Source organism: Prionailurus bengalensis, chromosome D2 (assembly GCF_016509475.1).
Source record: "Prionailurus bengalensis isolate Pbe53 chromosome D2, Fcat_Pben_1.1_paternal_pri, whole genome shotgun sequence".
NCBI lineage: Eukaryota > Metazoa > Chordata > Mammalia > Carnivora > Felidae > Prionailurus > Prionailurus bengalensis.
The window spans coordinates 49,627,356-49,654,920 of NC_057351.1; the positions used below are offsets into that span (position 1 = coordinate 49,627,356).

The 27,565-nt window shown below is 43.0% G+C and overlaps 1 protein-coding gene across 1 annotated transcript; it reads right to left on the reverse strand.

Moving 5' to 3' along the window:
* Positions 1-357: 357 nt before the first annotated feature.
* LOC122492623 (60S ribosomal protein L35a-like) lies at positions 358-27,565 on the reverse strand. Its single transcript, XM_043596114.1, has 2 exons — positions 27,431-27,565; positions 358-713 (listed from the first exon to the last, which is right to left on the reverse strand). Exons 1-2 carry the CDS (start codon positions 27,563-27,565, stop codon positions 396-398), a joined length of 453 nt encoding a protein of 150 aa, XP_043452049.1. The 3' UTR covers positions 358-395.

The following is a 27,565-nucleotide window of genomic DNA, read 5'->3' on the forward strand; positions in this document are numbered from 1 at the left end:
CTTCGTCTCTCTCAAAAATAAATAAACATTTTTTTAAAAATCTAAAAAAAAAGATGGGTGACTGGAGACAAGCTATTGTGGGTGACTGTGAACCTAGTTTAGAAATGATGGTTGTGGTCTCACAGACCACAAGTGCCTTAACCAAATCATTACAGAGTGGGGTATTGAGAGTTGGGGAACAAACATGAGAGTGGTGTGCGATAGTAATTTCTCCTGCCCCCTCCCAGACAGACTACAAAATTTGCAGGATAATGGAAAAAAAGGTGTAGACTCCACCTTCAGCAAAAGGAGGGCACGGTAATCTATAGACTCAAAATCTGTGTAAGGACAATTAATTTTTTTTTTTTTTACAAGAGAACAAATCTACACCTTTATTTATTTACTTTTCAGTTAGTTTAAATCCTTGAGGGGTACAGCATCACACGGATTCTGTGACCAATGGCTTTAGCAGGAAGGTTGCTTCGGAATTTGGCACGAACCATGCCACTGTTTCCATGAGCACGAGTTACTTTTCCCCAGATTACTCTAGTTTTATTCGGTTTGCCACCAGGAGTCACTGTGTTGTTCTTTGCTTTGTACACATAAGCACATCTCTTGCCTAGATAGAATTCAGTTTCATCTCGAGCATAAACACCTTCAATTTTAAGAGCTGTGTGCTCCCTTTTGTTCCGGAGACCCCGCTTATAGCCAGCAAAAATGGCTTTGGACCAAGCCTTCCAGACATATTTGTCATTTCAGGAGTCCTGTTCCCAGCAGGCCCCCGCTTATTTGCCCCCAAAGTTCGGCAGCAGAACAGTGTAAGGACAATTAAAATAAACTGACTTTTACTCAGGAACCACATGGGACGATGCGGGAGAAGCTGAAACTGGAGAAGAGTCATTTCCAGCAGATCTCAGGAGACAATAACAAAATCTCCTTTCCTATGGGTAAGGGACATACTAGGAGTGATAGACTTATAACCAGACCCACACAAGGTGTAGAAGGGAGGGAGCATGAGCAGGAGGCAATGTACAAGAACAAAGGAGGAAACAGTATAAAAACATCCGAAGAGTGAGACTGGCAGTTCCCAGAAATTGTCAATGAAAATCCAACTCAGGACATGAGGTAAAAAACTGCTGGCATGCCGTCAATACAAAGACAAAAATGGGGAAAAGTGAGTAAGATCAGCAAAACTTAACAGGAAAGAATACTCATCTAAAAAATGTTGCCATAAAATTGTCAATAACAAAACATCTTTCTATGAATTAAAAAAAACAAAACAAAACTTTATAAAGCAACAACATACATGAAGGAAGATCACAAAGCAGAAATACAAGATAGGAGAATACTAAAGTGAATAAAAGAAAGTATAGACATGAATAAAACATACTATAAAGGGACATGGAAGTTAGAAACGAGACAGGCAACCAAAATGACACACACTTAAAGAGCTAAAAAGAATTTGAAAGAGAAAAAGGATTTGAGATGGAGCTCTAACTTAATATATCTGGCCTACAGATAATTGCAAATGAGTCCTCCCATCTGTTTTTAGAAAAGGTTTTCAGAATAAATCACAAAATGAAACCCAAATCAACACAGAATACAAGAGAAGCACCAAAAGATGGACAAATGTACCGGGCAAATGTAAATAAATAAAATCATGCACTCATATACTTAGTTCTCTTAAGGATATTTTTAAAACATGTCTCACAGGAGAATGAACTATAAGAACCACACACTTCTAAACACAGGGCTTCACAGAGGAGACTCTATGCTCATCTTCTCATGCAGTGTTTAGACATGTCTCATGGTATCACCTTGGAAAACAGTGCTTAGAAGTGTTTGGTTGTAGTTCAGATGTGAATGCAAAATGGTATAGCAACCTAGAACATGGTTTAGCATTTTCTTAAAAAGTTATACCTAGAGTGTTATACTAAATAAATAAGTCAGACAAAGACAAATACCACATGATTTCACTTATATGTGGAATCTAAGAAACAAAAACAAGCGGATAAACAAACAAAAAGCAGAAACAGACCCATAAATAAAGGACAAACTGATCATTGCCCAACAGGGAAGGATGGGCAAAGAGGAGTGAAGGGGTGTGGTAGTCACAGGCTTCTGGTTATGGAATGGATAAGTCACAGGCTTCCGGTTATGGAATGGATAAGTCACTGTATTAAAGGGCGCAGCATAGGGAATATAGTCCATGGTATTGTAATAGTGTTGTATGGTGACAGATGGTAGCTACACTTGTGGTGAGCATAGCATAACTTACAGACTTGACAAATCGCTAGGATGTACACCTGAGATGAATGTAACATTGTATGTCAACTGTATTTCAATTTTTAAAAAAAGCTACATGTATACTTACTATATGACTCAGCAACCCTACTTTTGGGAATTTATCCTAGAAAAAAGAAAACTTAAGTTCACCCCAACACCTGTATACAGGTACCCTAGCAGGTACCAAAAATATCACAAATGTTCCCCAATGGGTGAATGTGGTACATCCATAAAATAGAATATTACTGAGCGATAACATGGAAAAAAATATTGATACTTGGAACAAATTGGATGAATCTCAATGGCATTGTGATTAGTAAAAGTAGATGGTCTCAAAAGGTTATATACTGTATGCTTATTTTAACATGTAATTTTCTAAAAGATAAAATCGTAGTGATAGAGAACAGATCAGTGATTGACAGGGGCTGGGAATAGGGGGAGAGTACAAATAGCATGAGAGTTTTGTTCTTTAAGATCATAGAATATTCTGTATCCTGATTATGGTAGTGTTTACACAGATTGATCAATCTATCTATCTGTTACAGTTCATAGACTTATATGCCAAAAGGATAAAAAAGTTAGTTTTATTGCATAATTCTTTTTAAAGTAAATGTGTTTAGTCACTTAAAGAAAATTTTAAAAAATACCATAAGAATAAATAATAAGGGAGAAATAACCAGAGACAGAAAATTTAAAGAATCATAAAGATTTACCTGGTGAATTTAATTTAAATATATTTTAAATATATTTCCCAAGTTATAGCCTTTTTTAAGAAACTGGTGATTCAGTAAATAAAATGTTTCTCTGAGCTCTGTGAGCCACTCCAGAAAATTAATTGAACACAAGGAGGGGTCACTGGAACCTTCAATCTATAGCCAATCGGTCCAAAGCCCAGGTGACAACCTGGACTGGTGATTGGCAGCTGAAGTGGGGTGGAGGAGGGGGCAGTGTTGCAGGCAGGACTGAGTGCTTAACTTATAGAATGTGATGCTATCTCTGGGTAGATAGCGTGAGAATTGAATTGAATTTTAAGATACTTATCTGGAGTCCAAAAATTGCTTGGTGATATGGGAAACCACCCCTCCCAAACACACACATATACACATTAGAAATGGTTCCAGAACCTCTAAATACCTGAGAGAATTAAAAACATATGTCTACACAAAAACTTGTACATGAAGGTTCATAGTAGCATTATTCATAGTAGCCAAAAAGGGGAAATGACCTAAATGTCTATCAACTAGTAAATGGATACACAAAATGTGGTATGGCTGTTCAATGGAATATCATTTGGCAATAAAAAATGAAGTATGGATACACGGTGTAACATGACTGACCTTGAAAACATTACGATAGGCAAAAGAAGCTAGCCACAAAAGACAATGTTACATGATTATATATAATAATCACATATAATTATATTATACGGTTCCATTGGACACCTTGACTATAGTTCTCATGACATACCAATAGGCATAACAGCTTCCTGCTGTTTTTAATTTTCTTTCATCCATTCCAGGGGGATGTGGAAAAACTGTCTTCCCTCTGGTTGGAGCACTTGGTGTGACAGGCATTCGTTCGGCATGAATCTTAGAAACAAAAGTGATATACCTCCATCTATGTGGGGGTAACTTCAGTTCTTGGTTTCATAAAGCATTGATTATTGCTTTGCATGAAAATCTAGAATTGCAGTCATTTCTCCAACAGCAAATCATTGTTTTCTTAATAGCAAATGTATGCTCTTTGCTCTATTTCCATGTCTTTCTGTATTATATTATTAAACTTTCATATTAACACTTTTCATTTCAGTGCCAAATCATAACATAAGCTTTTGAAAACATTTTAAACAGCAATTAAACTAAACACATATAGTGCCGACAAAGCACGTAATTCATTTGAAGTAATGACGAAAAGAACAGCTATCATTGTGTTCATATAAGCACTGACAATGACAACTAGGTCACATCTGCTGCCTCTCTGACAGCAAGTGTAAGAAGCAACTCAATTTAGAGATGTTAAAGTGTGGAAAGATACCTGACTTAGAAACAATGAAATATAGTATCTCACAAGACAGAATTCAGGATAAAATACTAGGAAAAAAATACAGATGTTATAAACTACTTAAAGGAAAAAATTAAATGTACATATTACAATCATGAAGATGTGTCCCCACCATTATAGCATCAAAATATATAAAGCAACAATGGACAAAATTACAGATAAATGCACGAATCAATAATTATGCTAGGATATTTTAACATACCATTTCAGACACTGATAAATCGAGCAGACAAAATAAAATAAGCAGATACCAAGATCTGAACACCGTACTAAAAAGATATATGGAGGGGCGCCTGGGTGGCGCAGTCGGTTAAGCGTCCGACTTCAGCCAGGTCACGATCTCGCGGTCCATGAGTTCGAGCCCCGCGTCAGGCTCTGGGCTGATGGCTCAGAGCCTGGAGCCTGTTTCCGATTCTGTGTCTCCCTCTCTCTCTGCCCCTCCCCCGTTCATGCTCTGTCTCTCTCTGTCCCAAAAAAAATAAATAAACGTTGAAAAAAAAAATTTAAAAAAAAAAAAAAAAAAAAAAAAAAAGATATATGGAGAACTCTACCTAAACCCAAGAAACAGATGATACACATTGACGTGGAGCACACGTGGGACATGTACAAAAACTGACCAGGCACAAAGACATAAAGCCTCCATAAAGTCCGAAGGATGAATTTCACACAGAACGTGTTTCCTAAACATGATACAGTGCAACTGTAAGCAACATAAAAGAGAATTTTCCTTAATGCCACATATTTGGGAAGTAAATAATATATTACCAAAGAGACCCTGGTTTAAAAAGGAAATTAGGGAAATACTTAAACTTAAATGATAATGAAAACACAATTTGTTAAAAACAGCATTTTTCAGAGGGAAAACTATGATTTAAAATGCATTTTTTAAAACATAAGATTAAGAACATATAAGCTAAGTGCTCAATTTAAGAAACTGGAAAAAGAGCAACAAAGTAAAGCCAAAAAAAAAAAAACCAGCAACATAAAAAAACCAAAAAACAAAACTGAACAGGACAGAATAAAACTGTAACTCTTAGGACAGAGATCGATCAAATAAAACAATGACAATTAACAAAAGCAAAAATGGAATTATTATAAAAAATAATACTCATCAAGAAAAAAAGATAAGTATAAAAGCAAAACATGAGAGAAAATAGAGAACAAAAAGAGGTAATAACTTCTTACTTCTTCCACTTAACTCTTACTTTCACTTGTGAACTGTGAATATATATTTTTATTTGAGAAAGAGAGAGAGAGAGAGAGCATGCAAACTGAGGAGAGGGGGAGAGGGAGAGAGAGAGGATCCCAAACAGGCTCCATGCTCTGTGCAGAGCCTGACGTGGGGTTCGATCCTGTGACCCTGAGATCATGACCTGAGCCGAGATCAAGAGTCGGACTTCAACCAACTACGCGAACCAGACACCCTGATATTTTTAAAACAATAAAGGAGTACTTGATTGTATGTGGAAAAAATCTGAAACTGTAAGTGAAATTAATAAAATTCCATAAAAATATAGAAAACCAAAGTTTCATGAGAATATGAATAATAAACCAGAAAACATTAACAAAATTGAATTGGTAGTTAAAATTCTCCCTTCTACCCCCATCCCCACCTCAAAAAACAAATAAATCTGGGCCAAAATGGTTTCAAAGGTAAAAACTATAAAATTTTCAAATCATATACACATGTTCAAGTTATACAAGTTGTTCTAAAACATATTCAAAGAAATAAAGTTCCCTGGTTAATTCTGTGAGGTAAACATGATTTTGATGCCAAAACTAGTTAAGAACAACCCTAAAAAAGTTAATTATAAAGACATTTTTGAAAAAAGACATTTTATTATGAACCTAAATTAAATAGTCAAATCTAGTAATATATTATAAAAAAATAAGCAACATAACCTATAAAGTCCTTTGCAAGAATGCAAGGATGGCTTAACATTGTAAAATCTTCCAACATAACTTAATATTTAATAAATTGAAAGAGAAATATGATGGGATTTTTTAGATTGATGCAGAAAAGCATTTGATAAAGTTCAACACTTATAAATTTAAAAAAAAACACTGTTTAACCTACAAGTATAATGGAATTTCATTAACTTGATAAAGATTACATATTAAAATCCTGCAGCAAACATCAAACTTCATGCATTCTCTTTAATATCATTTATTTATTTATTTATTTATTTATTTATTTATTTATTTATATTTTAGAGAGAGAGAGAGAATGTGAGTGGGGGAGAGGGGTAGAGGGGGAGAGAGAGAGAGAAAGAATCTTAAGCAGGCTCCAAGCTCAGTGCAGAACCAGATGCGGGGCTCAGTCCCATGACCCTGAGATCATGACCTGAGCCAAAATCAAGAGTTGGTCACTCAGCTGACTGAGCCACCCAGGTGCCCCATCTCTTTAATATCAGTGATAAGAAAAGGATGAAGTTCCTGTTTTAGAATATAAGGAAATAAAGAGAAGTAAGAAGTATATGACTAGAAATTAAGATATATATATATATATTCTGTCATATAGAGAGAGAGAAAGAGAGACAGAGGAGAATTTCTTAACAACTCTATCAAAAGACAAGATGATCTGAAAAATGGAAGGATACTTCAAGCTCTTGGCTGAGACAATATTAATTTTCAAAATGTCACTTCTCTGCCAAGGTACAAATTCAATACAGTCCCAATAAATGTAGTTACATTTTTTTTTTTTAGAACTTGGATAAACAATGTAAAATTTATATGAAAGAGTAAAGGGATAGGAATAAGATAAGTTTTTATTTAATTTTATTTTTAATTTTTTTAAGTTTATTTATTTTTGACAGAGACAGAGTGCGAGCATGAGCTGGGAAGGGGCAGAGAGGGAGAGGGAGACACAGAATCTGAAGCAGGCTCTGGGCTCTGAGCTGTCAGCACAGAGCCCGACGTGGGGCTCGAACTCATGAACTGTGAGATCATGACCTGGGCCGAAGTCAGACTCTTAACTGACTGAGCCACCCAGGCGCCCCCAGATAAGTTTTTAAAAGAGCAATAAAATGTAACTTGTTTTACTAAGTAGATAGTAAGCAACACTACAAAGATATATACTGTAATACTGATGCAGGAGCAGACAAATAGGCCAAGGGAACAGAATAGAAATCTCAGAGGTAAGCCTATATATATATAGAAATTTAAATAAACAATTTCAGTTTAGCAGAGGGTGTTGGGAAAACTGTTATGGAAATGATCAAATTGAAATGATAAAATTGAATTACTGCTTAACACAATCTACAAAGATGAAATCCAGATGGATAATAGACAAATTGTAAAATGTTAAACTCTGAAGTCAACAAAATAAAACATAAAGGGTTATGTTTATGACCTAATGATGGGAAAGGACTTCTTTTTTAAAAAAAAATTTAATGTTTATTTTTGAGAGAGAGAGAGACAGAGTACAAGTGGAGGAGAGGCAGAGAGAGAGGGAGACACAGAATCCGAAGCTGGCTCCAGGCTCCACACTTGTCAGTACAGAGCCTGATGCAGGGCTCAAACTCACGAACCATGAGACCATGACCTGAGCTGAAATTGGACATTTAACTGACTGAGCCACCCAGGCGTCCCAATGGGAAAGAACTTCTTTTTTTTTTTTTTAATTTACATCCAAGTTAGTTAGCATATAGTGCAATAATGAGTTCAGCAGTAGAATCCAGTGATTCATCCCCTACATGTAACACCCAGTGCTCATCACAAGGGTCCTCCTTAATGCCTCTTGCCCATTTAGCCCATTCCCCCACCCGCAACCCCTCCAGTAAACTTCAGTTTGTTCTCTATATTTGAGTCTCTTATGTTTTGTCCCCCTCTTTGTGTGTATATTATTTTTGCTTCCCTTCCCTTATGTTCATCTGTTTTGTATTTTAAATTCCACATATGAGTGAAGTCATATGATATTTGTCTTTCTCTGACTAATTTTGCTTAGCATAATACCTCTAGTTCCATCCATGTTGTTGCAAATGAAAAGATTTCATTCTTTTTGATTGCCAAGTAATACTCCATTGTGTGTGTGTGTATATATATGTATATATGTATATATATTTGTATATATATGTATATATATGCATATATATGTAAATGTATATATATACCTCATCTTTTTAAATTTTTTTTTAATGTTTATTCATTTTTGAGAGACAGAGTGCTAGTGGGGGAGGAGCAGAGAGAGAGGGAGACACAAAATCTGAAACAGGTTCCAGGCTCTAAGCTGTCATCACAGAGCCTGATGCAGGGCTTGAACCCATGAACTGCAAGATCATGACCTGCGCCAAAGTTGGACACAACCAACTGAGCCACCAGGTGCCCCTATACCACATCTTCTTAATCCATTCTTCAGTTGATGGACATTTGGGCTCTTTCCATGCTTTGGCTATTGTCAATAGTGCTGCTATAAACATGGGGGTGCACGTGTCCCTTTGAAACAGCACACCTGTATCCCTTGGATAAACACCTAGTAGTGCAAATGCTGGGTCGTAGGGTAGTTCTATTTTTAATTTTTTGAGGAACCTCCATACTGTTTTCCAGAGTGGCTGCACCAGTTTGCATTCCCACCAGCTGTGCAAAAGAGATCCTCTTTCTCTGCATCCTCACCAACATCTGTTGTTGCCTGAGTTGTTAATGTTAGCCATTCTGACAGATGTGAGGTGGTATCTCATTGTAGTTTTGATTTGTTTGGGAAAGGACTTCTTAAACAAAATCTCAAGTCACAAACCATAGGCAAAGGTTGATTAATTGATGTTCATCAAAATGATAATTTTTTCAACTTTTATTTATTTTTGGGACAGAGAGAGACAGAGCATGAACAGGGGAGGGGCAGAGAGAGAGGGAGACACAGAATCGGAAACAGGCTCCAGGCTCCGAGCCATCAGCCCAGAGCCCGACGCGGGGCTCGAACTCACGGACCGCGAGATCGTGACCTGGCTGAAGTCGGACGCTTAACCAACTGCGCCACCCAGGCGCCCCAAAATGATAATTTTTTTTTTTAATCTTTTTTCAACGTTTATTTATTTTTGGGACAGAGAGAGACAGAGCATGAACGGGGGAGGGGCAGAGAGAGAGAGGGAGACACAGAATCAGAAACAGGCTCCAGGCTCTGAGCCATCAGCCCAGAGCCCGACGCGGGGCTCGAACTCACGGACCGCGAGATCGTGACCTGGCTGAAGTCGGACGCTTAACCGACTGCGCCACCCAGGCGCCCCACAAAATGATAATTTTTTAAGGAGAAATAGAAAAATACCAACAGTAGGAGACTTTAACATACAAAAGAGATCAAGTGGACAAAAAATGACTAGGAACAAAGAATATCTAAGCAACATAATTGATAAGGCAAATATGGATATATGACTATTACACTTTGGTAATGGAGAACAGACCGTCTGAAGTGCATATCAAACATTCACAACAATTGATCACATGCTTGTTCATAAGGAAAGCATCACTACGAGGTGAAAACCAATATTTCTTATCAATTTGCTATAAAAGTTAGAAATTAATAGTATATTTTTAAAAAGCCTTTCACTCTGACAATTTAAAAACTTTCCATTAAGCTACTCTTAGATGAAAGGAAAAATAAAATCAAATAAAATAGAATGCCTAAAAAATAAAGATAATAGAAAGCTTTTCCTTAAAGCATTGTGGAAGAAAAATTCATAACCTGAAAGAATTAAAAGCAGTGAATAAACTGTAACTCATCAAGCTAAAAATGAACAACGAAGTCACCAAACATAAACATAAAGATTAAGATAATAAAATAAAAAGCAAAAATTATTGAGACTGAAAACAGAAAAATAGTAGGACTAATTAATAAATTGAAATTCTAATTATGTTGCTAAAATATTTTTAAAAAACAGGAGGAAGGATGACATAAATAAAGAAATAACAAGGTAAGAAAAATCACTAAAGTAGAAGAAATTTTAAATAGGAGATTATTTGCAAATAAATTGTAAAGTTTCTTTAGAGAAGAAACTCTGAAACTGCTTACATATGTATTATAGGATTGAGCAAATGAGTAAGTATATTACTTTTTGGGAGAGAATGAAATAAAAATATGGGATGAGGCAAGAAGAATCCTGTGACATTGGATTTGAATAAAGGTATTCAGATAGACTCCTATTTTAAAGAAAGAAACAAACAAACAAACCCATGTATTTCCTACCCCTGTTTGCATAAAGGATCTTGAAGCATGATACTCCAAGACCAATGAGTATAACTAGAGCCTGGATCTTGGTTTCTAAATGCCATTCCCCCACTCAATTGAATCAAGATTTCTTGACAAAATGGCTAAATCCAAGACTGGAATATAAAAAGTACCTTATGAGTATAGAATGTTGTGCTGTGCTAGAAACATTGTGCTATGGGGGGGCCTGGGTGGCTCAGTCGGTTAAGCGTCTGACTTGGGCTCAGGTCATGATCTCGCGGTTCTTAGGTTCGAGCCCCACGTTGGGCTCTGTGCTGACAGCTCAGAGCCTGGAGCCTGTTTCAGATTCTGTGTCTCCCTCTCTCTCTGCCCCTCCCCCACTCACACTCTGTCTCTGTCTCAAAAATAAATAAACATTAAAAAAAAATTAAAAAAAAAAAAGAAACATTGTGCTATGTTAGAAGGAAGTGCTGGAAAACTGATAAGGGCATGACAAAGGACACAATATCCAGATTGAAGAGGTCCCCAAATCTGAGGTCTGGCCAAATCTGAGATGATCTCAGCATGAAAACAAATAATGACAGCAATGAATTATAAAACAGCAAATAAAAATAGAATACATGGTATCATAGTGTTAGTGTAAGTAATAAAATGAATGAATGAATGAACATAGCTCTTTACAGGGAATGATGCAGAGTTAAAAACCACCATTTTGTAACCGTCATTGTAATTATTGATTCAGGCAAGAAATACCAATGGATGTTAAAACAAATAGATGTAAGTTAATGATGAATAGATTATTTATGCAGATTACTTATTAATTTTAAAGGGGAAAAATTCCTTTACTAAAATAGAAAAATCTGGCAGACACTACCTTGATATTGACTTAAGTGATTTTTTTTTCAACGTTTATTTTATTTTATTTATTTTTTTTGGGGACAGAGAGAGACAGAGCATGAACGGGGGAGGGGCAGAGAGAGAGGGAGACACAGAATCGGAAACAGGCTCCAAGCTCTGAGCCATCAGCCCAGAGCCCGACGCGGGGCTCGAACTCCCGGACCGCGAGATCGTGACCTGGCTGAAGTCGGACGCTTAACCGACTGCGCCACCCAGGCGCCCCAACTTAAGTGATATTAATATATCACTAGTAACAGGATAAACCAGCATCATGATGAATGCCTTAAGAAAGATATAACATCATTCCTGGAATATTCCTGCAGGAAATGCATAACCTGTATCTAATCACAAAGGAACATTAAACTCAAATAAAACACAGTCTACAAAACAACTGTCCTGTACTCTTCAAAAATAAAAAAAATCCATGTTAAATTAGATAATTATGTTATGGTTTTATGAAACAATAAAAGAATATTCTTGTTTTAAGAATATTTAAGAATATTCTTGTTTTAGGAGAGACGTTGAAATAGAAATGATTGTGATATCTGCAACTTATTCTCAAATGGTACAGCAAAAAGAGAGGGGGGGGAGGAAGTAAATAGGACAGGGGTGCCTGGGTGGCTCAGTTGATTAAGCATTCAACTCTTGGTTTCAGCTCAGGTCATGATTCATGGTTCGTGAGTTGGAGTCCCACATAGGCCTGCACTGACAGTGCAGAACCTGCTTGGGATTCTCTTTCTCTCTCTCTCTCTCTCTCTCTCTCTGCCCCTCCCTCACTCATGTGCACTCTCTCTCTAAATAAATTTTAAAAATTAAAAAAAAAAAGGAAAGGAGTAGGACAAAATGTTAGCTGGTGACTCTAGGTGAGGGGTATACAGAGATGGAATGTGAGTGGCGAATAAATTTATCTGTGTTAATCCTAAAACGAGTGAGTCAAGCCAGATCAGGGATTGCAGGCTGCTTGGATGTTTGAAGCTAGCTCTCACACTTAACACAGGGCTAAACAGTGAAGGTGATATCTAAACATAGCTTACTACTGTCTTGGTTAAGACTGCAGACTCTGGAACTGGGTTACTGAATCCCTATTACACTCACAAGCTTTGTGATCTTAGTGAAGTTTGTTAGCTGTTTAAGCTGGCCCAGGATTGTTTTGAAAATTAACATGAGTCAGTATATCCACAATGCTTACAAGAGTGCCTGGCATACAGTCAGCAGATATAAATGGTAATTATTATACTTATTATTAATTAGAGGGGAAACAAGAATCTTTTAATCATTTCTGTCTCTTAGTAATCTAAAACTTCCATTCTATACTATTTAAAAGAATTTAGGTAAGTTCACATCCAGAGAGTGAGTCCTCCTTCATTTTGGAAAGATTTTTAAACACTGGGTTCTAGTCCCACCAGGATCTTCTACATGGCCCTTTCTAGAGAGGAACTACGCCAAGTAGGTGGGCAGTACAGAGAAAAAGGAAGAGAGCAGGTAAATGATTTTACCAGAATAGAAAACAGGACAAGAGGACCCATATGGAATGCAGAAACTGGCACCATCTTTCTTCAACTACTATTAGATAGCCAGACTGAATGAGACTCCCTTATTAATAATTTTTGTGTCAAAGAATAAATGTGGAATAAAAGAACAGATGATAAAAACAAAATATTTCAGAGCCAAAGAAAGAATGCCAAAGCTTTGCTCAGTAGTACATTAATAGCTTAAAATGGCTTCCAAATTTTAGAAGATATTTTCATTAACCATTACTATTACATTTTGGTTCTTCCAAAGTGCTGCTAAGCTCTTAGCATGCTTAAATTACAGAGTACTTTGGCACCTTGGAGGAGATGAAATATTAACCCTGGAGGAGATGACAAAAACATAACTATAACACAGGGCAAAATTTGACCAAAACTTTATAGGAGCATCCCTAAGGAATCATGCATAGAAGGTATTCAAAAAATATTACAGCCTAAATAAATAAGGCTATGCCATTGAAAACCTTAAGGATCTGGACTACTCTCCAATAACTAACATATCAGTTATATACTGCTGTGCAACAAGCTACCCCCAATCTTAGTGGCTTAAAAGAGTAACCACTGATTATTTCTCATGAGTCCACAGGTTGGTAGGGCAGTTCTGCACTCTGGGCTGGACTTGGATGACTGTGGCTGATCAGCCGATGGGTTGGCTGGGAACTGTTTGGTCTAGGATGGCTTCCGCTGGAATGATTGGCTCTCCACCACATGTCAATTATGTCCTTCACGCAGGCGAAGCCAGATTTGTTCTCAAGGTGGTGGCAGAAATACCAGAAAAGAACAAAAATGTACATGTGCTTTTCTAAGCCTCTGCTACTGCCCTGTTGGCCAAAGCAAGTCATGGCACCAAGCCCAGCATCAATTGGGAGGGCTCTTCTGAAGCAAATGGCTATAGGTATGCATGAACAATAGGGCATGTTTCTGTGGTTAATCTACCACAATTGGGCATCATGTAGGTATGTGTCTTGGGACAATTCATCCAAATGACACACATAAAATCATAAAATGTATGGTTACCTTCTCACTATGGTCGATTCTAATCTAGTTATTGGATTATTTGCCTTATCTCACCCAATTCGGCACAGTTATCATTACACGGCCTTCTCCTATGTCTGTGAAGAAATATGCAATCTCAGCTTTCAAAAAAAAAATTGGACTCACTATCCCACAACCCACACAAATTCAGGTATATTGAAGACTCACATGTAAAAGACAAAATTCCAAAACTTTCAGAAGAAAATATGAGAGGATCTCTTAATATCCTCAGGATAGGAAAGATTTCTTTTTTTTTTTAATGTTTATTTTTGAGAGAGAGAGACAGAGACAGAGACAGAGCACGAGTTGGGGAGGAGCAGAGTGAGAGAGAGACACAGAATCTGAAGCAGGCTCCAGGCTCTGAGCTGTCAGCACAGAATCCGATGTGGGGCTCAAACCCATAAACCATGAGATCATAGTCCATGAGATCCAAAGTCAGATGCTTAATTGACTGAGCCACCCAGGTGCTCCAAGATAGGAAAGATTTCTTAAACAAGACACAAAACATAGTACATATATAGGAAAAAATTTAAAGATGAAACCACATTAAAATTAAGAATTTCTGTTAATCAAAATTTACTCAAAGGAAATGTTTTTAAAAGCCACAATGTGGGGTAAGATATTTGTAGCAGATATAATTAACAAATGGCTAAAGCCTAGATACAACAAGAATTCCTATAAGCAGTGGTGTGCTGAAAAGTGTTTAACAGCTTCTACAGACCCAAGAAAGTCCTGATTTGTAGCATTTGCTGACCTTCATGATGTAAATACTCCCGTGTGACCAATTTCAAGCCACCAACATGAGATCACGAAGCGAAGCGCAGAGATGGGAAGAGATGGGCACCCTTGGTTCCCATGAGCCGGTATAAGTATCTTCATCACAAAAGTCAGTAAGAAAAGAAAAATCGCCCAACAGGAAAATGCGCAAAAGACTTAAGAAGGCCATTACAAAGCCATAAAAGAGAAAACCTGAATGAACAATAAATATGAAAAGATGCTTAACCGTGTTACTGGTAAGAGAGATGCAGATTAAAACCACATTAAGATACCATTTCACACCCTCCAGATGGAGAGAAGTTTGTGAGTTTGGCAATACAGTGTTGGTAATGTTGAGCAATAGGAACTCTCACCCACTGCTGGTGGAGCCTGAGCTGGTACCCAGCACTGAGTCACAGTGTGGCATTACCTAGAAGAGGTGAACTGTGCATACTCTGAGGCCCAGCACTTTCTCTCCTCTAAATATACTGTACAGATATATGTATATTTCCTTCAAATACATATATACACACAGCCACTGGAGAAATTCTTGCCCATGTGTCCCATAGGGTTCACGGGAGCACTGTTAACAATAGGGAAAAAAAGGGATAACAATCTGTATGCTCTTCAGCAATACATTAAATAAATAAACTGTAGTATGTAGACATGATGGGATATGATTTCACAACAGTGAAAATGAAGGAATTCTAGATAGCTAAGTGCATTAACAGAGATAAATTCCAAAAAAACTCATGGAGAGTGAGCATCACAAAAGAATACATATAATTAAATTGCAATAATATAAAGTTTATTATATATGCTAATAAAAGAGCAAAGATGTTTATCACCAAACTAGAGACAGTGGTTTCCTCTGGGAGGGGAGGGCCTATTCCAAGCTACCAGAAATATTCTATTCTTAAACTGGATGCAAGTACAGAGGTATTCACCGTACCATTATTATGTAAACAGTACATTGGCATTGCACGGATTCTTCCACATGTTTACTTCACATGTTGTTATAGCAAAAGGGGTGTGTGTGTGTGTGTGTGTGTGTGTGTGTGTGTGTGTGTGTATAATCACAGTATAGCATGACCAGTGTGACAACTGGAGGAAGACCAGGACACATGGCAGCAGAGAAGGGGTACCTGTCCTACCAGAGGTGGGAGCAGGTGTGAGAGAAGGCTTCCAAACTGCAAACTGAGATGTGAATCCTAGATAGGAATTAGCCAAGTCAGGAGAAGTGGGGCATCTCTCAGATAGAAAGAAGATCCTGTGCAAAGGTCCAGAGGTCCCACCCAGCTGGTAGGTAGAACTGCAGTCTATCTTGTTCCACTTTCTTCAACCCCCGCCTCCCACTGCCTGACCTAAAACATACATGCCTGCATGAGAGACCAGAACCCTATGACAGACCCCAAAGGGAGCTACCTATGCCAAAGGAGAGAGACCAATGGGACGGACAGAGCAGGAACTTAAGCAACTGAAGTGCTCAGAGTCATTAAGGGAGCATATTGGGAACACAAGCTCAAAGGTAGTTATGAAGGTGAACCAACTGGAGATGTTGGATGAGAAAAATATACTTGTTCAAATGGATTGAAAGATTTCACTGAGGGACTCTTCCAGAAAGCATCAGGAGGGATAAGGGGGTAAAACAGAGGGGGAAAGTTAAGAGGTGTGGAAAATAGAAAAAGAAGTGTCCCCATCCCATACCAGGCAGAGGTCCTGGAAAGAGAAAGAGGAGTGAATGGGGAGAAAATATTTGAAGGAATGCTGACAGAGAAGATCCAAGAATGAAAGACGTAAGACTTTACATGGAAGCATTTGTCAAGTGTCAAACAGACCAACCCCAGAAGAGTTAGAATTCAGGGGTAAAAAGTGGTTACAGAGAGGCAAGAGTGCCCTCAGACCACTCAAGGTTGCATGAGAGGTTCAGTCCAGTCCAACATCAGGTCAGGGGCGAGGGACACGCGGCCAGGACAGTAGAGCAGACAGGAGGTGCGATGGGGACACACGGGTGCCCATGAGAAAGGGAAGAATCAGGATGAGACCCACAGCCAAATACCAAGAATGTGTACCACAAAAGTTCATACACTTGATATGATACTTTGTATTTTTTTTAATCTCCCAGTAGTTGTAAATAAACATGTCTGTGAGAGGGGCTGGGGCACCCGAGGAGCTGGGTTAGAGACAAGAGTGAAAGGGGAATGAATGCCAACACCATCCAGTACTGAAGGGGGCCTGGTGTGCGCTGGTGATGGTGAGGAGGGGGCCAGGAAAGACAGAGGAGGGGGTGGGGAGCACTCCACGAACTGAGGAGTGCTTGAGTTTGTATGCCTGAAAGCCACTAATCACAAAAAAAATGAAGTGCAATCACAATAGAAATAGGTCTTAAAACCTCTAGACCAGCAGGGAAGGGAAAGAGAATAAGAAAATCCACTAGGGACAAAGGAAAAAAAATGCTAAAAAAATATGGTAAATAGAAAATAAGACAGTAAAAGTAATTTGGAATATATCACTAAAAAACAGATTCTCTGGCTAGATTTTTAAAAAAATTCTAAAGTTTATTTATTAATTTTGAGAGAAGAGTAGGGACAGAGAGAGAGAGGGAGAGAGAGAGAGAAAATCCCAAGCAGGCTCCCAGGGGTCAGCACAGAGCCAGACAAGGGGTTCAAACCCATGAATGGTGAGATCGTAACCTGAATGGAAATCAAGAGTTGGGTACTTAAATGACTGAGCCACCCAGGCGCCTCTGAAATGCACAATTTTTAAGTTTGACATACTGGGCAGATACAGAACTCTGCAACCAATGTGTTACACATTCACATTTTCTTAGCACAGATGGAATGTTTATAATAATATTGACTGTGTAGTTGGCCACAAAGAAAGCTTCAACAAATACCAAAGATAATATACAGAACATGCTTTCTCATCAAGACACAATAATATTAGAAGTCAGTCACAGGACAGGACCCAGATCCAGATACATCTGGAAACCAAAATAATTCATGGGCCAAAGGAAAAATGATAATGGAAAATACAAAAGACATAAGCCAAGCAATAATAGAAGCAACAGATATTGACTCTCATGGGATACAGGTAAAATGGCACTGGAGGGAGATTTATAACCTTAGGTGCTACGTTAAGGAAAAGATAGAATGAAAATTAATGAGCTCTCTGTTCCACACCAGATGTTAGGGGAAAATGCACAGAATAAGCCAGGGAAGAAATTGGAGACAGAAGAGGGTGGATGGATCAGGAGAAGGGAGAGCCCAGTGAGGCCCAGGAGCAGGTGTGGGGCTGGGCACTGTGCTGGCTCCCATCATCTGGCCTGTATCCCTACCTCTTGGACGGCGCTGGGCCTCATGGGAATATGGGTCTCAGTGCCCCTTTGGCCTGCTACTCCCTCTCTGGCCCTCCCTCAACCCCCCATTTTTCTCTAACCTTGGCCTCCTCATCCTATTGTGGCCAACATCTTAGCAGAGCCCATGCCAGCTCTTTCTGCCCATCCCTTGACTACCACTAACTCCCTGACTCTTGTGAGCCCAGAGCGGTGCCGAGGTCCAGCTCAGGGTGGTCAGCCAGAGAGGAGGCTTATCTAGCAAGATAAATTCAGCATTTCCAAACTTAACTGAGATCAGTGCCATGTCCCACATATCACCCTTGTGTCCCAAGGAATCCACTGGGGAAACCAATATCTACATCCACTGTCTCCACTGGTTCATACTGATCTCCTCATGAAGCAGCGAATTGGCAAAGCTGAAGGACACCCTATCATTTGTTGTCCCGCCATGGCTCTCCTGATCTGTGGATCCAACACAGAGCTGCTCAGCTCCCCTGGGAGAATGGATCCCATCTACCCAGCCCTGGACACCTAAGCCCAGGCCATGACTCTAGGCAGGGCCCTTGACTCACCCAACACCCATTGGGTCCTGAGTCCCTGGTCTTGCCTCCTCCATGCCTCCCCTCCCCCAGTGCAGCCCAGCTTAAAACCCTATCTTCTATCACCAGAACCCTCCTGACTTACCCCTGACTTCCCTTGCCCATTATCTTTGAGTGCAGCCACGAGAGCTTTCAGAAGTGCAATCTGACCCTGTGGGCCCCTGGATCAAATCTCTCAGTGGCTCCACACCACCTACAAGGGCCAAGTCTAGGCTCCTGGGTGTGTTTGTCACCCTTTGAGACAAGGGTGACTCACACCCACAACTTCTTACACCTCTTACACCCACAACTTACACCCACAACTCTCCTCTTACACCCACAACTTCCTCCTTGGAAGACCAGCAGTCCCAGTTGGGCCAGGATGGAACACTTTAGTGGCCCGTAGGAAGCTTTGGTGATGAAGGTGGAGAAGTCCTGGCCAGAAAGATGAGCTGGTCACTATGTCCCTGTCCCCTGGTCTCATGCTAGCTGTTGCCCCCTTTCCTTCCAGGCCTGCTCTCCCTGCTCCAGGACCCACTCAGGGAAGCTTGGTGCCCACCCCACCATGGAGGCAAGGCTCCTGTGTGCTCCTGCATCCCTGAGAACTCAGCACTCATCTCCATAAGTTTGGGCTCCTGGGGAAGGGACCACAATTGTTAACTGCATCCCCATCTAGCTGGCCTGTGGGCACAGGGAGGTATTCACTTACAGCTTGTTTAAGAGGCACTTAGATGGGGCACCTGAGTGGTTTAGTCAGTTGAACATCCAACACTTGATTTCAGCTCAGGTTATGATCTGGTCATGGGATCGAGCTCCATGTTGGGCTGTGTGCTGAGTGTGGAGCTTGCTTAAGTTCTCTCTCTCTTCCTCTCCCTCTGCTCCTCCCCCTCTAATGGAAGAAAAAGGAAGAAGAAGGAAGCAGGAGGAATCAGAAGGAAGAAAAAAGAAGGAAGAAGAAGAAGAAGAAGAAGAAGAAGAAGAAGAAGAAGAAGAAGAAGAAGCAGCAGCAGCAGCAGCAGCAGCAGCAGCAGCAACAGCAGCAGCAGCACTTAGATGGATCTGGTGTGTCTCTGACCTCAGCCCTCAGTCTCTCTTGAGGGAAGAGGAACCATAGAGAACAGGGTAAAGATCAGTGCTGGGTTCACACAACTCACACACACAGAGAGGAAGAGGGTGATGTGGGAAAAGGGACAATGGTGATGCCTCTGGAGGAGGCTCTTAGACTGGGCTATAGAGTACGACTGCTGCCCCTGAGGGCCTGGGGAGGTGTGAAGACTGAGGCAGGAGCCCCAATGTCTTAGGGTCTGCCCTGAGTCCCTGAGCATGGGTGGACACACAGAGGACAGGGCCGCCTGCCTTGTCAGTGGGCGCAGTGACTCAGAGCTCCAGGAAGTAGTCTGGTGGGAAGTAGAACAGGGGGACTAGACATAGGGTTTGCATCTAAAGGGCCTCATCCTCTCCCTCTTGCCCTGGTCGCAGCCAAGGACAGTCCTGAGTGGAGCCTGTGGTCAGTACAGAGGGCCCCTTGTCCCCTGCAGAGAGGAAGCATGGTCCCACAACTCCAGACACCACTGTTCTCTGACGTGAGAATGCCGCCAGCCATCCCAGAGGACACTGACCTTCAGTTCCTGCCACAGGCCCACTCACAGCTATTTCCAGCAGCCCAAGGACCACCTCCAGTGGTCACCACTTAACTAGTGAAAGAGGCATGGGGGCTTTGTAGGAGGAACAAGAGCTGTCCCATGAACCTCCCGGGGTTGATCATGGGCCAAGGGTGGGCCAGTCCCTAGGTGATGCCAATCAAGGTGGCCATTGGGCTCATCTCCAAGCACTACAGCTGCCCTAGGGGTCTCTGTTTCCCATTGGCCAAGGCCAAAGATCCCTCACCTGGCCCTCAGTGTGGCTCACACTCCCAACACCCACTGGGGCAAGGCAGACCACAAGTAATACTGTGGGGGAGCCAGGTAAAGGAGCAGAACCTAGCACAGGCTGGGCCCTCTGAGGTTGGTGGGGGTGGAGTGTGATATTATCACGTGGAGAGGAACATGGAAGACACTGCAGGGATGGCAGGCTGAGCAGGTTGCTCCAGGCCCTCAGAGTCCCCAGGCCAGAGTCCCAGGCCCTGTTAGGGCCTCGGTGCACACCTGCCCTTCCCAGGGTGGTTTCTGCCCTCAGTGTCTTCTGTAAGATGGAAAGATGTAAGACTCTGAAGCTGAGCTCTGGCTGCCTGGACCAGTGAGAGGTGTGTGTTGCTGGGAGCTGGCAGCTCTCTAATCCCCTATGGTTCCATGGAACTGCTTAGCTACCCCCACCTTCCCACTGGGACCCCCTCTCTGAGAGGTGAGCCATGCCCACTGTGCTCTGGCCTCGGTGCCCTGTCCAGGGGAGTGTCCGTCCACAGCTCCCACTGCCATGGCCCTGCCATTGTCCACATAGGGCCCACCCTCTGCGTGTCTCTACTCACCCACCAACTGACAGGCATATCCCACAGGTACCAAGTCCTATGAGGACAGAGAGGTGGCTGGTCCACCCCTCCAACCCTGGACCAGGGCCCAACAGGGCACCTGTTCATTGAGTATTTGTTAGATGAAAAGCGAATGATTAGTACTTAGAAAGCTTTTCTATTTAATTCCAACAGGGATATTTCATCTATTTGTTTTGATTGTTTCCATGACTGGCTGGGCTATATTGACCACCTTCATATCTATATTAGTCGGTGTAATAATGAAAAAGAGGTTTACTATGAGGAACTGGTTCATGCAATTACGGAGACTGAGTCCCACAATCTGTCATCAGGAGAGTCAGTGGTCTGGTTCTATTTGGAGTCCAAAGTCCTGAGAATCAGGGAGCCAATGGAGTAAGCCCCAGTCTAAGGGCAGGAGAAGACATGTCCCTCCACGTTTTGCTCTAGTCAGGCCTTTGACTGTATAAGGCCCTCTCACACTAGGAAAGGCAATCTGCTTTACTCAGTCTACCAATTCAAATGCTAATCTCTCCTGGAAGCACCCTCACAGACACACCCAGAAATAATGTTTAATCTGGGTTCCCCGTGGCCCACTCAAGTCGACATATAAAATTAACCATCATGATATCTTGGTTAACCACACTCATGCATCACGCCTGGTCTAGTGTCTTGGTGAGACAGGCTGCTGGAATCTCAGGCACATCGACAACCAGAAGGACCCTTCGTCTATCAATTCAAATGCACCGCACGTCCTAGGCTCAGGTGGCCCTGAGATAGGACAGCTTTGAGAGAAGAAGCCACGCAACTCGCTAGTGGGAAACTGCAGTGTGAACCCAGGTCCAGCCAGCTTCAAAGCCAAGGCTCCCAATCGCCGGTCCACTGACTCTCAAGGGACACACCAGCCCGGTCACCTGATGAGACTGTGCCAGGCACCGCAGAGCCCTGTGCATGGGGGAGGTGACACACACCAGGGAACTCCAGTGAGTCTTCTTGCAGCCTGCGGCTGGGGGCTTAAATACACTTTCCACCTCCATTTATCTGAATGAACTTATGGCAATTCACAACAGGACACAAACATAAGAAAGCTGAAAACCACCACAGCTAGACAATGGCTGTGTGTTTACATAACTATATCACACAAATACCTATTTGTTGCCACACGTAGGCACACATGTGCGTGTCATCCAACAGCCCCGCGCACACAGGCCGGCCAGGTCTTCTACCAGAAAAGGTGCGGGCACAGCCTTCCGAACCACTGGGAACATGACCATCAGCATCCGACTTGCTTTGCATTTGGAAAATGTATTTGATGGGAAGGTCCAGGGAAAGCAAATGGCAGTATGAGGCTTCAATGATTTCTTAAGGACATGTTGCTAAATGATTTAATCCCTTCCTGAGACACTGCCCATGAATTGATGACCTCTGCTTTTCCTTTCTCCAGTCTGATGAGCAATGGCTTTTCTGACAGGCCAGTAAATTTCTCCCGTTGCTTTTGCTAAGAAAAAATTTTTTAAAGATGATGAGGAGAAAGTGCTTTATTGCAAAGCACTCTGCACCCCACCCCCTTTCCTCGCAGAGCCTGAAGACACAGTGGAAGGAAGGACAGGCCGGTGGCAGTGCTCCCAAGCTGAGCTGAGTCCTGCTAAATTAAAACAAATGAAGGCGACTTCCAGATGGTGACTCACACACAAAGGAGGCCGGAGACAAGGGGACGGCTGGCTGCCTTCCCGAGATTTGCCCAGGCTCTGCCACGAGGCAGGAAGGGAGCACCTCCCAGCTTCCCTCCCACCCCACCCCACCCCACTAAAGCACCCTGACACTCCATATTCACATCTGAAGGAGGCCCGGGGTTCCCAGAGGGAATCCTCACTTGTCTGCCAGAGCCTGGGGTCTGACCAGCCAACAAACTCATTCAGTCTGACAACCACCTACTGTGCCTTTCTGGAGGCCAGGCAATAGCCAGCCTGTGCCTGTGGGGACACCTCTACTGGGAAGTCCTCGGGATGCCCCTCCAGGAAGTGCTGTGCAGAGGTCTGGAAACTGATTGCAGCAGGAAGCAAGGGAAAGCTTCTGGAGTGAATTATCAGCGGGACTGACAAGTGACCAAGGCACCCCAAGGGGACAGCACAGTGGGCAGGAAGCTGAGGAGATGCTGGATGTGAGGGTCTGCCGAATGGGAAGAGCTGGGAGGGGTCTTGCTGAACACCTGTGGTACAGCCCCTTCCCTACCTCTGACTGCACAAAACCCTCTGCAGGGGGCGGAGTGAGTGCTCCCATCACACCCCAGGGCAGCCTAGAACCAGGTCTCTAGGGGCTCACAAAGCACTTACCAGCGTAGAGGGTAGCATGTGGTCACTGAGGAACACATCCTTGGGGACCTCCCTTCTCAGGTATGGGTGGGTCTTGGAGACCCCCACAGCCCAGGGAAAGAGAGGTTGTGGACACCTCCAAGGCCTAAGTTGGGCGCTCGCCTATCTTGGTCTATCAGATCCAAGGCTGGCGTCCTGCCAGTAACCCTTGTCCAGGTGTTGGACTTGTCCCAGCTCCCAGGCCTCTGGAGCCCAAGTGAGAATAAAACACAACGCAGTGTCCAGGTACGGGCCTCAAATGCACAAGCTATGCCCACAAAGCCCACTCCCAGCCAGGCCTGGCAGCCTCTTGGGATGGTGTCCAAACTCAGGGTGAGGAAATACAACCAGTCGGTTCTCTTCCACCAGCAAAATCAGGACCATGACTTGACTAGGAAACAATCTGAACTTCTGAGAAAAAAAAAAAAAAAAAACTAAAAGAAGGAAAACAGGCTAGAAAGATATTTATATTAAACACAACAATCTTAGAGCTACTATTGCATTTAAAAATTCCCTCAAGTGTCAATTCCCTCACCAAGTCCTTGACTGATAAAGGTGCCATGAGTAGAACAGATAGTTCATGAGGAGGAAACACAAAAAGCAAAAACAAACAAAAGAGACAACAAAAAGTAGAGCAAAAAATAGAGCAAACTGTTCAACCACAGAGAAACCAAAGAATGTCAGATGGAGTGATAGCTGCAGTCCTGTAGCAAATTAATGTCTTCATGGCAAACCCAACAGTGACAAGTTAGGGGTATGGGAGCAGGCGATGTGGGGCCGGTGGCCTGGGAACTGGCCGGGTCCTTCAGGCCAGTGCCCCACACTACCTGCATTCAAATGCTCACATTCTGGTGCGGTGACTTCACATTTGGGAGATGACCCCAGGGAAATGATTTAAGAGAAGGAAAAAGCTGCATGCATTCACAGGCTCACTATGGCACTATCTTCATCAGTGAGAAGCAATAGAGATAATCCAAGTGAGTCCCAACAAGCGGTAGGGTGAGACATGAGCGCATGAAGAGCTTGAGTCTTCTCTTTCCGGTGCAAGGTCAGCGAGCAAAGCACAACACAGACACATTCAACATTGCCTCAGGTGCACGCCGAGACATCCCAGAAATATGAAAGCAGCGAAGACTGAATAAGGGGCACGGGGCTGTAGATGGGTTCTCCCTCCTGCACTTGTGAGGTGCATTGATGCTCACTTACAACACTTCTGTTTATCTCAAGCATCCATGTAATATGACATGCTGAGATGTCACCGTAGGTGCATGTTCCTTGACACTTGCTTCCTAGCTGCCACCTGAGGCCTCAGTCCCATGTCCCCCTTGCCAGCCCACATGTGAAACTCACCCTCAGCAGAGTGCCTTTCCAGGACACTGCTTTCTCACTCTTTATGCTCCACCTCTCTCTAGAGAGGATGTCACACAATCAGCAATAATGGGAAATATGTACAAAAGTTAAACAACAGGGTCCCGGGGTGAAGAGGGGAAAGGGACCAGGGCCTGTGCCAAAGAACCAGACCAAGGAAAGTAGGGCTGGAGTTAAGCATAAAACTGAGCTTCCTGTAAGCCAAGGTGAAAAGGAAAATAGGATCTAATATAAACTCTCATTTTCCAGGACAAAAAGCCATAATCATTTGCAGGGAAAGACCAGTGTTTTCCTAGCCCTATTCCAGCCCTGTTCCAGCCCTATTCCTAGCCCTATTCCAAATTACTGTGTGTTTGCTCTTTTAAAGGTCCTGAAGACATTTCAAGGTTTCCAATGGTTTCCCAGCTAATACAGAAACATTCTTTGTATGACTTGATCTCACCCCAGCCTCATCAAAATGCTATGTCAAGTTCGGGTTGGCTGACACATTTCTGTGGGAACTCTGTAAGGTAATCAAGACAGGTCACTTTCTGAATGAATCTAAAAGTGAATGCTGTCAGAAATGGATGGCAATCTTGGCTACCACCCCTGGTTTCCTGACACAGCTTTATTTTTTGTTCCATGAGAAGCATGAATATAAGGGAGGAATGAAATGACAAGAGCAGCAAACGGCACTCAGGCTCCTGGGCCAGAAGGTGGGTGGACGTGTGCCTCTCAGGGATCCTGGTCCCTTCTGAGGCACAGAAGTCCTTGCTGCCATGTGGCCTGAAGATGCCCAGAGGACTCAGGTATGCAAGCAGGAGGGAGAGGGGCTGACAGGACCTGGCTCAGCCCTGCAGAGGGAGGGCAGGGGCCCAGGAAGACCTGTTTCCAACCCCAGCCTCACTTCTAGTAGGCTGTGTCATCTGGGACAAGGCACCTGTGCCAGTCACCGAGCCTCCTGGAACCCCATTTCCTCCTGTGTCGCCAGGGGGCAATGGAGCATAACTGGCAAGATTATTTTAGGGATTTGAGGGCATGTGAAGCTCCTGGCACACAGTAGCTCTCAACACATGTTAACGGTATTTTTTTTCTAATTTCCTGGATTACTCTGACCCACAGAAAGAGCAAGCATTCCACTGCAAATTGCAGGTGGGGAGCTCTCAGGAGTATTAAATAGGAAAGGGAGGAAAGTCGCAGGTGGGCCTTGAATGGGGAGGAAATTAATGACCATGTGGCTGTGTCATCATTACCCTCCTTGCCATTATCTCCCCCACATCCAAGGCCCTGGTACTATGCATAGTCGGTTTATGGAGAATTCTGCTGAAGCCATGAGGTCTGTCTGGGGACCCGCAGCCCAGGGGGCAGATCCAGGCCCAGAGCCCAGTCTCTAAGAAGCCCCTCAGGGACAACTGACATCGCTGGGCTTCTCCTTGCTGACAGCTCCACTCACAAAAACCACAGGGTGCTGGCCAGAGGGTATAGGAGTGAAGAGGCCAGGTTAACTCAGAAGGAACTACACTTGACCCCACATGGAGGGGGCGCGTGGAACAGGTGAGGCCTCCTGTGTCCTCAAGAGCCACACCTAGCCACTCGGATGCACTTAGAGGAGGGAGTGGTTCTTCTGACCACCACCTGAGAAACCTGCCCTCCCCACAGGGACCAGTCTCCTGCAGCATCCTCACCTTCAACTATAGTCCCTGCCTCACTTGGGAAACTCAGGCCCTCAAGTCAGTTCCAGACCCTGACCACTGGCCACCATGCACCGTCCCCAACACCCCCACTCACCCAGCCAAAACTCTGCCTGGAAGGCCCTGTCCCCATGTTTTCAAACTGACACTGAGTTGCCTCTGAGATCAGTCCTGGGTGCAGCCTGGAGTGGGCTGGAGGGGGTGCAGGACAACCAAGGAACAAGATGCACCCCTTACCCTGCCTGTATCTATTTCCTGGAATATTTGACCTCATTAGTTCCCTCACCCCAACTCCCAGGGTCTGTTGATAACACACTCTAGGCAATCCTGGGGAGAGAACCCACGAGAATTAATACAACTCCTTGGTTCTGATTACAGCTTATTACCATAATGGAGAGAATTTCTGGCCTCTCCCCAAATTTCCTCTGCCCGAAAAATTTTCAATTAAGAGCCTAACCTTAATAGAAAATGGCTGTTTTCTGGAACGTTCTCCAAAGTGCTGATTCCTCATTGATGAATACTTTTTCTAAACAGATGAAGGTTCTCAATGATTCTGAATAAAATCAGAGCCAAGGACCTCACTCAAAGAAGGGAGGAATGTGACAGCAAGACATTCCAGTGAGCCTGCCACACACCCCTCCCCTCCACTGTGGGCACTGGTGTGGTCAGTGGAGGGTTTCTGAGTCCCTTCTAGCCTGGAGAGAAGCTGTGAGCAGAAGAGCAGTGTGGATGTCCCAGGAGCCAGGCCTGCCTGCCAGCAAAGCAGCTGAAGTCTTGAGGAAACTTCCTGATTGCATTACCGAGGTGGCACCACCAGGACATAATCAAATCTCCCTGGAGAACGTGGCTTCCAGAAGGGCTGTTGCTCACACGTGGCAGAATCGGGGCAACAAGGGCCAGACACAGCAGATGAGGGAAGTCCCATGCTCAGGACCCAGGGAAGGAGGTTGGATGGGCCACCTCACTGGGGCTTGCGGGTGGCACAGGGCCACTGAGCAGTGCCGGTCACCCAGCCCTGGGAGGCAGCCTTTCCCAGCCCTCACATGTGCAGGCACCTGGCACTTGAAGGCCCGGTTCCCCACCCACTGGCCCCACGCCAT

What these genes read in the sequence shown, in the direction of transcription:
- LOC122492623 (XM_043596114.1), bottom strand. Translation starts at nt 27,565, where the DNA reads ATGGCGTGGGGCCAGTGGGTGGGGAACCGGGCCTTCAAGTGCCAGGTG. An exon ending in TGTGCCACCCGCAAGCCCCA is followed by an intron (nt 714 to 27,430) that starts GTGAGGTGGCCC and finishes TATGTCTGGAAG; the next exon opens with GCTTGGTCCAAAGCCATTTT.